Here is a 13,024-nt window from a genome sequence, read left to right as displayed (position 1 = left end):
TTTATCTGGGTGCTGGAGCTCCAGGTGCTGTCATTCTCTGCGACAGCACAGAACGTTTCAGTTTCCCTCTGTGGCTGGATAATTACCAGATAGAGTCACGTGGAATTCCCAGCAAAACCCTCCCTCCCCTCCTGTCAGAGAAGGAGATCACATCTCTGAAACACACTTTTCTTATTATTGTAATATTTTTTTTATTGGAAGAAATTCAAGGGAAAAATTTGGATTAGCTTTTCTGGAGTTCACGAAAGTTACCTACAAGGCACTGAGAGTTCAGATAGAATAAATAAGTGATTTCCAGTATTGACATTTGTGAAGAAAAAAAAAGGGACTGATAGGCTGTATGGTCCTATTCTCATTCTTGGTGTATCCCTCGACTGGAAAAAAGTTGTGGTGCAAAGGCTCATCAGTAGCTGTTTGGTTTCCAGTTCTTTTACAAATTTGGTATAAGAGACAATACCCAGTTCACATAAATGACTAATTATCATTGTCTTTTGGTGAGCTTCTCTTCCTAAGGGACCACACATATTTTTAAAATATCAGCCTGTGTTTTCAGTGATGGCAAAAGCACAGGATCCATAATGTAAATGCAGTGCAACAAAAAGGCAAATCATCTGGCAGTGGGGAACATTGACATTCTGCATCATCTCTGATATTCCCTGGTTTCCTGTTTTGGCAGTGCAGGAAACCTGGGATGCTATGGGAAGCTATGGACAGCAGAGTGAGGCATATGATCCTGGTGGGACATTTCACTAAGACCAGATGATCAATAGCTGATGAGCATCGCCTAATCATACTGGATTAACAACAGAGCCAGGGTTCTGGCTAGACTGAAAAGGGACACTGACAAGTCCTCAGCTAACCCAAAAAAGAAAGAGGGAGCTCAGCATCTATTTCCTCAGCAGTCTCAACCTCCCAGCTGATCTTAGTGCAAGACCCTGATGTGAGCTGTCAGAGCATTTGGCATTTCTGTAAGCATCAGCCAGAGTGCAGTGCACACATGTGGGAAGTAAGTTTCCTTTGGCAGGAGGCCCGTGACTGGAGACAGTTGTTCCAGATGCGTGCCTTGGAATGGCCAAAGACCTGTCCAAGGATTACCTGACTACACTATAAAGAGATGGAGAGTATTTTCTAGGTATGGTGGAACACAAGAAAAGCTGACACTGTGGTGGTAGGCCTCACTCTGAGGCTTTTCTGTATTTTGAAGTTTTAAACCGTGCTGGGATGTGGCTGGGATAGAGTTAACTTTGTTCATAGCAACTCATATTGATATTTTTAAGAAGGTTCCTCTGCAGGAATGGATGTGGACTGAAGTTGTTTATGCAGGTATACTGATCCCCAGAAGGCAGGAAGAGCAGTAAATCATGCCAGTGTAAGTTCCTTTATTCTGATATAGTTACATCCACCCCTTGAGAGTACTGGCATAAAAATCACTGTAATTTTGGGCTTGATTTCTGTTGGTTTTTGTTTTATTTTGTTTTGTTTTTTCCTACACAAACAGGAACCTATATTCTTAAATAGTCATTTTAACAGAAAGAAAGCCCACGTGAGACCAGCTGTGTGTCTGCTAGTGAGAGCCCATGCAGCTAGCTGTCTTTTTAAGCTGGCATATTTTTTGTGAATTCCCTTGGGTTTCATTTTCTATCCATATCACATGGACTGAGAGACGAGGACGCTTACAGCACATGAGCAGTTCTGCACTGATACTCATCTTTGCTGGTTGCAATTCTTTTCGCTTTCATTAAAAAGAGTTGATGGGAGACACGGTGAGACAGGAACATTTCTGTACAAGGCACTGGGGACTCCTCATCTAAAAAAATGGGTACAAATTCTGGTCACGAAAGAGGAATTCAGACTGGAGCAGGTACTGAGAAGGGCTACTGGGCTGTTTAGGGCAATGGAGAGTTTATCATACAAGAGGAAACCGGGAGAGTTTGGCTTGTTGAGTCCAGCAAAATGAAGGCTGAGAGGGAATATGATTGCTCTCTGTGAACACACTGGAAAATAAACACCTGGGAGAGAGTAGACCTATTTAAGCTAAAGAATGGTTGGCATGAGAGGGAATGGATATAAGCCAGGCATGAATAAATCTAGACTTAGAGTTAGAAAAAAAGGTTTTAATCAGCAGAGGAGGCAGACTTTGAGCAGCCTGACCTACAAAGCACGGGGACGATACTCCCCATCAAACACACTAGGATAAAGTAGGAATGAAGTACATCTCTAAAAAAGATGATAAGGTACAGCTGGCTGTGCCTGCAGAGGCTGGGGCTTCGTGACCTGGTGAGCCTGTCCTAGCCTCTTGCTTCCATAGTGATAATTTGCTAGAGGATGAACAGAAGTGTAGGCATCTTATCAGCCATGCACCCTCCCAATAGGTGAGTGGCCTAAAATTGTCACCTGAGTGCTGAGATACCCAGGGAGCTGCAGACAGGTGTGACGACCAAGGTCACATAATAATAAGCTGAAAGAAAGCGTGGGCTGAACAGATGCAGCATTTCCCCCTCCTGCCAGTTTTCCAGCGCAGGACTAGGTTTAAGCAGTAGTTTTCTAAATCCCTCTGAGGGCCTGTGTTATCATGCTGGCAGTGGTGACTCAGGAGCTATTTATGTCACATTTTGGGAATCCATCCTGCTGTGGAACAGCTTTTGCTCTCAAACAGTGACCCTGCTATGTGTCATGGCACGTAAGAAGAGGAGTAGCAGCTGTACCAGGCTGGGGAAAGAGAGGAGCAGTGGCGGTGGGAAGGAGAATTCTGAGCAACACCTGATGCCCATGTGCATTCAGATTCAGCAAAATGAGGCTTTTGGTGTTTGGCTGAAAGGAAGTTTGAGATGTTTGGTTGATGTGGTCACCCACTGCCATCCACTTAATGGGCTCTTGCCTTCACAGAAATGAAGATATGTTCAGCTGTAGCTATTGTCTGTAGCATGTCCAGCTGAGGAGAGCCTGATCTGGAGCAGTGGGAACCACCCAGGGACAACAGGTCTTAACACTGCTCCACTCTACTATGTGTTCCTCTGTGCTCTGCCAGTGTACTCCTCTGGTGGGGACTGCACGCCAGGGACAGAGCTCACCGCTGCAGCAGCAGCGCTGCGTTGCTCTTGAGATGCTGGCAGGGTCCAGCACTGCAGTGGCGTTGCAGGGCCTGGCTGGACTCTTCCCTGAGCACCCTGCCTGGGAGGGTCAGGGCTCGCATGCCTGTGGTCTGTCCTTAGCCCTTACTCCTACATCACTGCTGGGCCATAGGCTGCACCCTTGCTGCCTCCTTGGCTGACCATGGCTGTGCTCCAATCCTTGCTTGCCAGGCAGGGAAGGACTGAATTGCTCGAGGAGACAAGACGAAACAGCAGGAACGTGATTTGCTCTTGAGCTTTCCTCACAGGGCGGGGAGCAGTACTGTGTTTAACCATCGCATTAGCTTTCCAGGATCATACTTTGCAACACAACGGAGAATTTGTCTTGCACGTTCAGAGCTGGCAGCCGGGAGCTGACTTGCTTTGTGCTGAACAAGCCGTGTTTGATCCCCCTCTCTTTTCCCTCCTGCCATTTTGCTGCCGGGGGTAGAGGGCAGTGGGGGAAGTTGTTAGCTGGATCCTGTGAGTGTGTGTGAAGTGAGAAGATTAGAGCAGGCTCATCACAGAGCTGAGGTGAAGGAAGGATATCTGATGCGGGGTGGGTTGTGACATCCTCTGGCAGAAGGGGGTCATGTCCCTCAGTGAGTGCAATGGGGTGGGTTTTAGGTGCTTAATTGTGTGTGCAGCAGACTACTGAGTTTGGGCCTGCTGCACAGAGTTTGTCTTACAGAAGAGATGATCAAAGGGTTAATGGAGAAAAGATGATTAAAGAAGAGTGAGGGAATTATGGCACAGAGCTGTCACCACAACATGCTTTTGAGGAAGAGGGCAGAAAACATAGTCTCTAAACCCACTATTTATTTATTTTTCCCCAAAATGAGTTAAGAGCTGTGGCTTGCTGCAGCACACCATATTTCATTAATCCTAGAAGCTTACCTCTTCTAACTAGTGGGGCTCTGGCAGAGAACTGTGGGACTGAGTCTGCTGTAAAAAAAAAAAAAGTTTATTTAGAGTTACAGCAACAATTAAAAAACCCCAGACAATTATCCCAGGTTCAAGACGACACAACATATCATTGATAATGCTGTAAAACTCCCATCATGTTACAGTAATAATTTAAACAGCAGCTTCACCAGGTCCTAAAGGGCTTCCTTCCTGCCTCTTCATCACTGTAGGCTCTAAATATCATTCACTCCTTCACAAGGAAATGAAATACCCCCGCTCCATCTCCATAGGCTAGGGCCATAGCTGCTGTTCTGTTCTCTCTGAGGCATAATGGGAAAAATTGCTGAGACCCCAGTTCTCATGCATCTTCCTCCTCCTTCTCCTGACCCCTTGCAGTGCCCATCCTGGCAATGGTGCAGCCAGCCTGGGGAACCCATGCAAGGGCTTCCCAACTAAATGCCGCCTCTCAGCAGCGTGCCCGTCTGTTCGCCGGGGGAAAGAGAGGGCGGAAAGCTTAGGGCCGAGAGCTGCTGGAGTGACAGGCACAACATAAACTGCGATGAGTGTTACAGCAACATGCTGGGAAATCAATGCACTGAGCAGTGGTGCCTCGGCGGGAGGAGGAGCAGCAGTCACGGGGGCTGGGATTCAAGCACCGAGACCCGAGTGAAACGGAACAGGTGGTGAAACCTCCAGCCTTGGTGTTCAGCAGGAGAGGAGATGTGGATGCCTGAGCCTCACTCTCCTTTTCTTTGCTCGCTTTCCCACCTATCAATAGGCGTAATGTAATGTAATGTAAAGTAATGTAATATAATACTTCCAAGACAGGGAAAAAAAAGACATCTTCTCTATCCAGATGGAGTTTTCTTTGGAGCCTACGAAGGCAGGTTTGCAGGAGTACTACTTTGGCCCAGAGCTGTGCATTAGATTGGCAGACGTGGGAGAAGTGAGGACCAGCAGCAGGGCCTACTCCTGGTTCCTGCCCATCCCCCTGCCGGATGTCCTGTCCCATTCTGATATCCAGGGACCAGGAATGCTAGTGGGCAGCTCTCCATCCCATTCAAGACAATGGTTCCTACTGAAGGTCCAAAAGCATTCCCCTGCAACAAAAGCATCAGCCTCTCCTCTCCCTCCTCAGCCCCACTGTCTGCATTTGCATGTGAGGAAACTGAGGCTGAGGGAAGAGTGCGAGGATGACCTTGCTTCCTTTCTCCATGTCCTGTTTCCAACCATCCTCTCCTGGCTGGTTGTTATGCAGTTGTTAGCCACTGTGTGAGAACTAGCAGTGCATCCGTAGCAGGTAAAAATGGTGCTGTCGCTAAAAAACCTCAGGTGTCATACTTGGTTGTGTTTGTTTATGAGGGGGCAAGGAGGGTTAATGGGGCATGGCAGCAAGGCTTTTGTCCTTCAGTGTCTGTGGTTTGAATTGGTGCGATATCAATAGTTCCCAAGTCCCTGCAGTGATCGTGCAAGGCATGACCACCACCACTCACTGGTCCTCTTGTTAGCCACCTCGGAGATGTCAAGAAATTAAACCTGAAACTGTAAGGACAAGCAAAATTAATGGATCACAAATCGCTTATTAGCTTTCACTGATGCTGATGCTAATGCTTTCAATAAGCCTAATGAGAAGTGTTTGACTGTCTCTGTGAACTTGATTATTGATTATTAGCGAACGATAAGAGTCATTTGATATCTTGCTGATGCCATGCTCCTATTGCTTTGCAGTTAAAATGTCAGTTAACATGCCATTTAATATTCTATTAGTATTGAATTAGCACTTATTACACTGTGAAAATCATCACCATAAATCCTTATTAAAGCGTGATCCATACAGCTGGGTGGCATCTCTGGCAGACTAAGAAGGTGTGTGTGTGCAGACAGACGTACTGAGATGCATCATCCACATAGATGCATGTTCAGAGCATGTCGGGACTGGGAATTTTCACATTTGTACGTTGATTTTCCGTGACAGTTTGAGAGGAACATGTATGGTGAACAGAGAGCTCAAATCCACTTCACTTATGTTTCCCATTTTCCTCCTTTCTTTCTGCCCTCCCCTCCTTTTTTTATTTTGGTAGCACTTGATAACTTATTTCACGGGCATTTGCAAGGTTTTCTGACTATAGCTATTGACCACCGTCTAGGGCTGACCTTGATGGGTGTAGGACATGTTTTCTCTTCAAAAGAGAGGAGGGAGGGTCCCCAGGTGAACATACCCTCAGAAGCGAGAGGACAAGGCTTTGCTCTGACAATGGCACTGAGCTGTTCCTGACACGAGGCATATGACAGGGCCATCTTTGCTGCCTCCAAAGAGAGTTTTATAATGACTAAGTGCAGGACAGAGCCATGGCGGGCTGCGCTAAAGGTTTGGAAAGCAGCCTGGCAGGACTGGTGCCGTGCCCTGGATCTGCTGGAGCCCAGCAGCACATACAGGTGTTCTGGAGAAGTGACAGAACCTTCAGCTCCCACTGACTTCAGCTGTTAAACTGCTTAGCTTTTCACCACCAAAAGACCTAACTCCTGATTCTTGGTGCTGTTACGACTCTACACAGAAACGCATGTGCAAGAGGGCTTGTGACCCTTAGACAGCCAGCTCTGGAGGCAGTCTGGATGTTCCTACAGGGCTGCTGCTCCCAGACCTGGGGCACACTGCCCTCCTTGGGTCCTTGCTTTCACCTCCTGTCAATGCTGATTACAGCCTGGGACAGCCAATGCAACTGGAATCCTGCCCCATTGTAGTAGTACTGTTTTCTACATGTAAGTGGCTGCTCATGGATTCCCCCGCCTCTTTCTATTTGACAAGAAGCAGCTTTTTAAAAACAACTGAGATCACACCAGAGAGCTCACCTCAGGGGCAAGTGCCTGCCTGGCTGGGAGGGTGGGCTCTGGCCTGAGGGCCAAACCCTCTTCCCGTCCTTGGCTGGATGGTGGTAGTAAGGGACAGGATCTGTTGGGCTGCTCTCTAAAGCAAATGTTTGTTGGATCAGAGAGAGCTGCTTACAGCTGGCCAGCAGTGTGGTGAGCCTCTCATCGATGCTCACACAGCTTGGCTTTCCTCCTGCCCACAAGTAACCCCAGAACAACTTGGACACAGCATCCATGGGCATGCCAAAAGGGAGTGGGTGAGAGGTGCCGACCATAATGGTAGGGTCACATCACAAGGGATGGCAGCTGCAGCACAGCGTGAATGAAATGCATTCAAATAGAGGAACTTGGAAAATGTCTGACCAATGCTAAAAGGCTGTATGAAAGCCTGCTGTCAAATATTTGTCTTATCTTGAAGCAATAATCTTAATCCTCTCTCTTTTCTCTTTCAAATACAACACATGCATGAATAGTGAATAGGACACAATCCTGTGCAATGTGATGTAGAAGACTCTGCTTGAGCAGGGAAGTTTGACCAGATGACCTCACTGTGGTCCTTTCCAACCTTACCCATTCTGTGATTTTGTAGCAGTGGTGGGGAGAGGTGCTGGCTTGTTTGGATGATGTGACACGGTGGGCAGAGCTTTGAGAGGTGAAGGAGCAACACCTCTGGAGACTGAGCTTCCCCATTTATCCACAAAACAAATGTGGTGTGAGCTGCTGCAGGGCAAACCCTCTCAAACTATCTGGGCCCACCCTGGTGGGTACAGCTGCCAGGAGGAAAGAGGAGTTATGTCTCTGTGTCTTCTTCAGCCCTGGTCCTCTTGAATAAGACACAGCTGAGAGTGAGCAGGACGTGCCTTGTCATTGGCATCTCCTGATCTCTTCTGTGCAAGTTTTCTGGTGGTGAGAAGTGATGCAGAGCAGGTGCCTTTGCCAGAAGTGTATTTATTTTTGCAGCACTTTGTCCGCTTTGTCAAAAACCAAAATACTTCTCATGCAGTTGCAACAGGGTTAGTCAGTCCTCTGCCTTGTGATGGTTGGCAGTTGGGGCCATGGCAGTTGCTGCTCCTCCTGCTGCTCCTCTGCTTGCCACCCCTAGCACATCTTCACAGGATGTGCTGCGTGTCTCATAGGGATGGCAGTGACACCCTGCAGCCTCTCCTTTTCAGCCTGAGATCTGCACTTGCCTGCACAAGCAGGCAGATGTGCATCAGCGGGGAAGGGTGGGTATGTGTGTATGTGTTAGAAGGGTAAAGTTTGAGCAGTGAATCCCTCTTTCCACAAACCTATTTTTGGTCAGAGGGATGTAGAAGGGAGATATGCTATAGTTCTCTCCCCCTGTGCTGCTGAAACTGAGGGATGGAGGAGCTGTGCCCTAGCTGACAAAGCTGGAGCCCTGAACCTTTGCCCTACAGGCTGGAAGAAGTCTGGGAGCGTAACTTTCTTGTATACTCAACTTTTGAAGGTGAGGGAAAAGCATAGGAAGAAGTACTTCTCACCTTTCCCATTGTCAGGGTTAGAAGGGATTTGGTGATCAGGATCTCTTTTGGCCTTCCAAAGTAACTTTTGGTGCAGGTATAAAGAAGAGAGAACAGGAGACATGACCACCTCAAATCCCATGGTTTCATTAACCAAAAGTTCCTGAAGCCCTTAAAAAAATCATTGTGAAATACATGTCCATGGGACAGCAATGATGAGAAGATGCTGTGGTTCACTGACAAGGCAGGAATGTGCTATGAAATTTCTAAGCAAAGTAGTAAAGGGGAGAGACAAAAAGGAGATGATGGAGAGGGTTGTTGATCTCCTGCTCACCTTTCTCATCCTCTGCAGGTGTTATGTAGAAGACAGAAGCTCCAAGGTGGCCTGGTTAAACCGTTCCGGCATCATTTTTGCTGGAGAGGACAAGTGGTCCCTGGACCCTCGAGTAGAGCTGGAGAAGAGAAACCCCCTGGAATACAGCCTGCGGATCCAGAAAGTGGATGTCTATGATGAGGGGTCCTATACGTGTTCAGTGCAAACACAGCATCACCCCAAGACTGCCCAGGTTTACTTGATCGTGCAAGGTAAGCAACATGCCTGTTAAGAGAGCAAAGAGCAAAATAAACAGTGAGTGGGGGGATCTGCATCTTTCTTAGAGAAACTCCAGCCTGTGTATCCCTTATGTTTACAACAGGAGCCAGCAGGACTGTCCCCTTCCACTGCAGCACAGCATGGCTTTACTCTGCTGTCAGTTTGTCCTTTTAAAAGTGGTGACAGAGCAGGGGACACCAGTGATGCCAAGACATATTCTAATATAATGCAAACCTGGCTCCTTGCTCAGGTTGCTTTGGCACTGAGGGGAAAGCATTTGTTCATAATGACACTTGTCAGAACATTGTGCTTGCTTCATCTCTTCCCAGACAACCCTCTGGTTTCTTCGCCTCCTCCTTCCTCCTCAGGTTTCCTTTCTTTTTTCTTGTGTCAACAAGCTACTGTGCTGTGTTTTTTTGCCTTCCATTGTCAACTCTTTGCAAGGCCGGGGAATTAATTTTTCTGGGTGTTTTTCTGTGCTGGGTCATTGGTTTGCAGGGTGTGCTGTCACTAGGCATGTGTGAAACCTGGTACCTGAGATAGCTGCCATGTACCTTATGTTGCCCTCTCCTTTTTTAGCTGCCCTCCTCCTGTGTGGGTTGTAGGGAACTGGAAACTTGGCAAACCAGCACTGTCCTATCTGTCTGCCTGCATTTATGGTATAACAGACAGTAAACGCATTAAAGGGTTCACCAATTACTGGTAAGGGCATTAGTGAGTTTACTTGTTCCATCCTGTCCTGACCAGAATACCAAACAAGTGAGTTTACTCAGTTTTCTTTTGTTTTTCTTTTGATATTCAGACCATTGTGTCTATCTGTCCATTTATCTAAAATATTTATAGAGCAGCTTAGGTGATGGGTATGTATAAATGCATTTGATACATATTACAGATATGTTCGATTTCTACATTATCTTTCAGGCTGGGGTTTGTTATTTCTCCTGATTTGTCTAGTAACCCATAAGGCTGTAGATTTTATTCCTCTCAGCAAGTTTTTTAATTGCTCTGGATATAAATGCATGCACGAAGGGACTTTTCCTCTTGCTGGTACTACTTGGCAAACCGGGGGGCTAACTAGCTTACCAAGTGTTTATCTGCAAGGTGAAGAAGTCCAGACCTATGGTCAGAGGTGATGCTTTACACACAAGTGTAGTGAGATGGAGGGCTCCTGGTTTGCCTTGCACAAAATCCTCCCCCAGCAGCGTGAAGAGCGGCACACACCAGCACACAGAGCAGCTCTCCCGGCCTGGCCGAGTGTTCGCTGGAGTGTGCCTGGTGTGAAATGCACTCAGCAGCCCTGGAGCTGTACCCCGCCTCGCTGCTCGCTGTAGCAGTGCATAGCTAACCGTCTGGAGGTGGTTTATTGCTGGTAAAATCTCGCAGCACACAATTTCCATTTACCTGTCAAGAAAAATATAGGGATAAATGAATTTTAGAGCCATGCACATGTATTATTAATTTTATTTGTGCCTATTAGGTATGGGCCTAAGCAGCAAAATTGAGTTCTCTAGCTTAGCTTTCACCTAAATATATAGGTATCCGGCTCTGAACTACTGCCACCTTTCTGAGAATGAGAAAATTTAAGTTTTGACACACCTAAACTCTGGATGCCTGTAAACAAGGTATCTGTGGATAATCATGTTCTAATACCTGCTACAGATTTAGCCAAAGACCTGTTGTGATATCACTGTTACTGTAATCCTGTAATTAGGTGAAATTCATAGCTTTAATTTTCTAAAACTAAATTTCATCTGAAAAAAAAACCAAGCAAAATATAAATAAAAAATCCTTTACAAATTGGAAGAGTTAGTCTCATTTTAAACCATGTTTTAAAAATAATCTTAACTAATAAAACTAATTTATTAGAAAAAAATATGTTAGAATCCCTTTTGCCTCTGAGTATCATATAGTCATATTGATTGCTATTTTTCTCAGATTTGCAGGTTGTCTGCCTGAAAAATAGTCTGCTGTTAGTACAAATTAAAGGCGTTTGGATATTGAGTCATGCTAAGCTTGTTATTTATTTAATGTAGTTTATTTACTTCTTGTGGTTTTGTGTTCATAAATTTCAAAATGTAGGCTATATAAAGCTCTGGGTATCCCAAATGTAAAAATAATAAACAAAAGAAAACACAGCTCCGGAAACATTAAATGACAGGGTGGTCAACTGATCTGCCTGCTAATCTGTGAAAAGAATTTCTGTAATGATGGTCAATGATTCCCTTCAAAAAAGCCCAGGGAAACAGAAACAAGCCAGGGTCAGAGACACCTTGCTGTCTTTGTGCACACAGTTGATGCCTGGATTAGCCAGTGAAAGATACTGCAATGATAGTTGCTCATGCCCTGGAAACAATAGGCTGTTTTAGGGCCATGCCCAGGCTTCCTGTTCTGCTCACTCAGCACTGTCATGGATTTTTCTGATCCCCTCTGCACTGTATCCTAAAGACAAGTCCTTTATCTCCCCTGGTTCAACTCTCTCATCTGTCTATCCCCTGTGGAAACCCAGCCTCTATTACCCCTAGAAATAATTGGGATAGCTATACCAGAGACTAAGAAATGAGTAGGCAGTTACTAGAGGGCTGTTGGAGCCCTTATAACTAGAGACCACTCCATGTCCACAATGCCAACTGAAATAGATGGGCTTCAGTGTATCCTGAGGATACACTGCATTTAGGTCACTGCAGTCTAATGGAGTTGCCTTCTAGGAGCAGGTCCTTTCCTTCCTTGAGAAAATTAGCTTTCTCCATGGTGAGCTCTACTTGGTAACCTCTGCTGGCCAGAGATGCAGAAGTGTATCACAGAAAGAGGGACATCACCTCTCTAATGTGTGTGCCTGTGCCCTCCAGTATTTCCAAGGGAAGAGCCATTTCTGGTTTGTCAGCCAGCACCAGTCTCTATATAAAAGCCTACTCAGTCTGCTCCTTTCCTAAGTGTTTATATCCACCAATAGTATCCTTCTCAACTGGGGCATATTGTAGACGTCTAAAAGGACGTAATTAAACAACACTTAAAAAAAACAAAATCAGAACTTCATGGACAGCTAAAAGTAGAAAAAGTTTTCTTCATAGGTCTTTCCTGCTTTTCAAACATAAAGCCAACTCTGCTGGTAGAAGTAGGCATTCACTGCCAAAAGATTTGTCAGTGCAACTGTGGCCATCTCTTCTGTCTTTCTGACCCAGGTGGGCAGCACTGCTTGCAAGGTGGATTGCACTGGAGCGAGCTGTGTCTGCCCAGCTCAGTTTTTATGATGCTGGTGCTGCACTCTCTGCACTGGAATGTATAAATGAAGAGAATGCTCTGAACCACCACCTCACTCAAAGCATTTTGTGCTGTTTCAATTGGGGTGTAATGGCCACTAGCAAGTCTTTCTGTTTCCTACCCCAGATATTTCTGTTGGTGTCTGATCAGAAGAGTAAACATTTGGAAGGACTTGCAAAAGATGGTCTGGTTCCTCCCTATGCAGTGAGACAAGACCAGCTCTACAGTGGTTGCCCCTAACATGTATTTTTTGAAGACACCCTGTGCCTGCATAGCTGGTGCATGTCCATTATTCACTCTCCTTGCATTTGAAAAGCCTTTAGTAATGTATGATTCAAATTGATTTTGCTGCCAATTATTTCTGGTCCTTCCAAGATATGTGGTAGTATTTCTCCTCCTCTTCCTCAGAACTACCTTTTATCTGCCTGAAACCCATTAATTCCTGTGTCTCAGATGCCTCTAGTCCAGCTTAACAGGCTCATTGTTTCTCACAGGTCCTATTTTCCAATCTTTGTGTCATACATATTTCACTACTGTTTGATTTGTCTACATGTTTTCTTAAATTTACTGTCCAAACCCAAGAAAGGAGTTCCAGTTCAGGATTCAGTCATGCAGATACAAATACCAGCCATGTTTTCCCTATCACACTTCACTTACCTAACCCCAGAATGAGTGAGGTTTACCTTTTTTTTTTATAAGAGTGCCTCATTACTTTCACTTAGTCTCTCTGCAGCTTTCTAACCCTCTCTTACTGGTCTGCAGCACAGTCTGCATCTCATTCTCCACTTCTGTATTTGAACATTAATTGT

General features: G+C 45.7%; 1 protein-coding gene across 8 annotated transcripts in view; it reads left to right on the top strand.

The window, feature by feature from the left end:
• Positions 1-13,024, top strand: part of LSAMP (limbic system associated membrane protein) — a 1,000,415-nt gene that overhangs the window by 825,782 nt on the left and 161,609 nt on the right. For all 8 annotated transcript variants that reach the window (XM_018074658.2, XM_018074661.2, XM_018074660.2 and 5 more), the window contains one exon: positions 8,718-8,950. In XM_018074658.2, the coding sequence (XP_017930147.1) occupies positions 8,718-8,950 (233 nt within the window). The remainder of the gene's footprint in view (positions 1-8,717; positions 8,951-13,024) is intronic.

This window comes from Manacus vitellinus, unplaced genomic scaffold, assembly GCF_001715985.3.
Source record: "Manacus vitellinus isolate BGI_N305 unplaced genomic scaffold, ASM171598v3 scaffold_28_pilon, whole genome shotgun sequence".
In the NCBI taxonomy this organism is placed as follows: Eukaryota; Metazoa; Chordata; class Aves; order Passeriformes; family Pipridae; genus Manacus; species Manacus vitellinus.
This window is presented reverse-complemented; position numbering and strand designations above follow the sequence as displayed.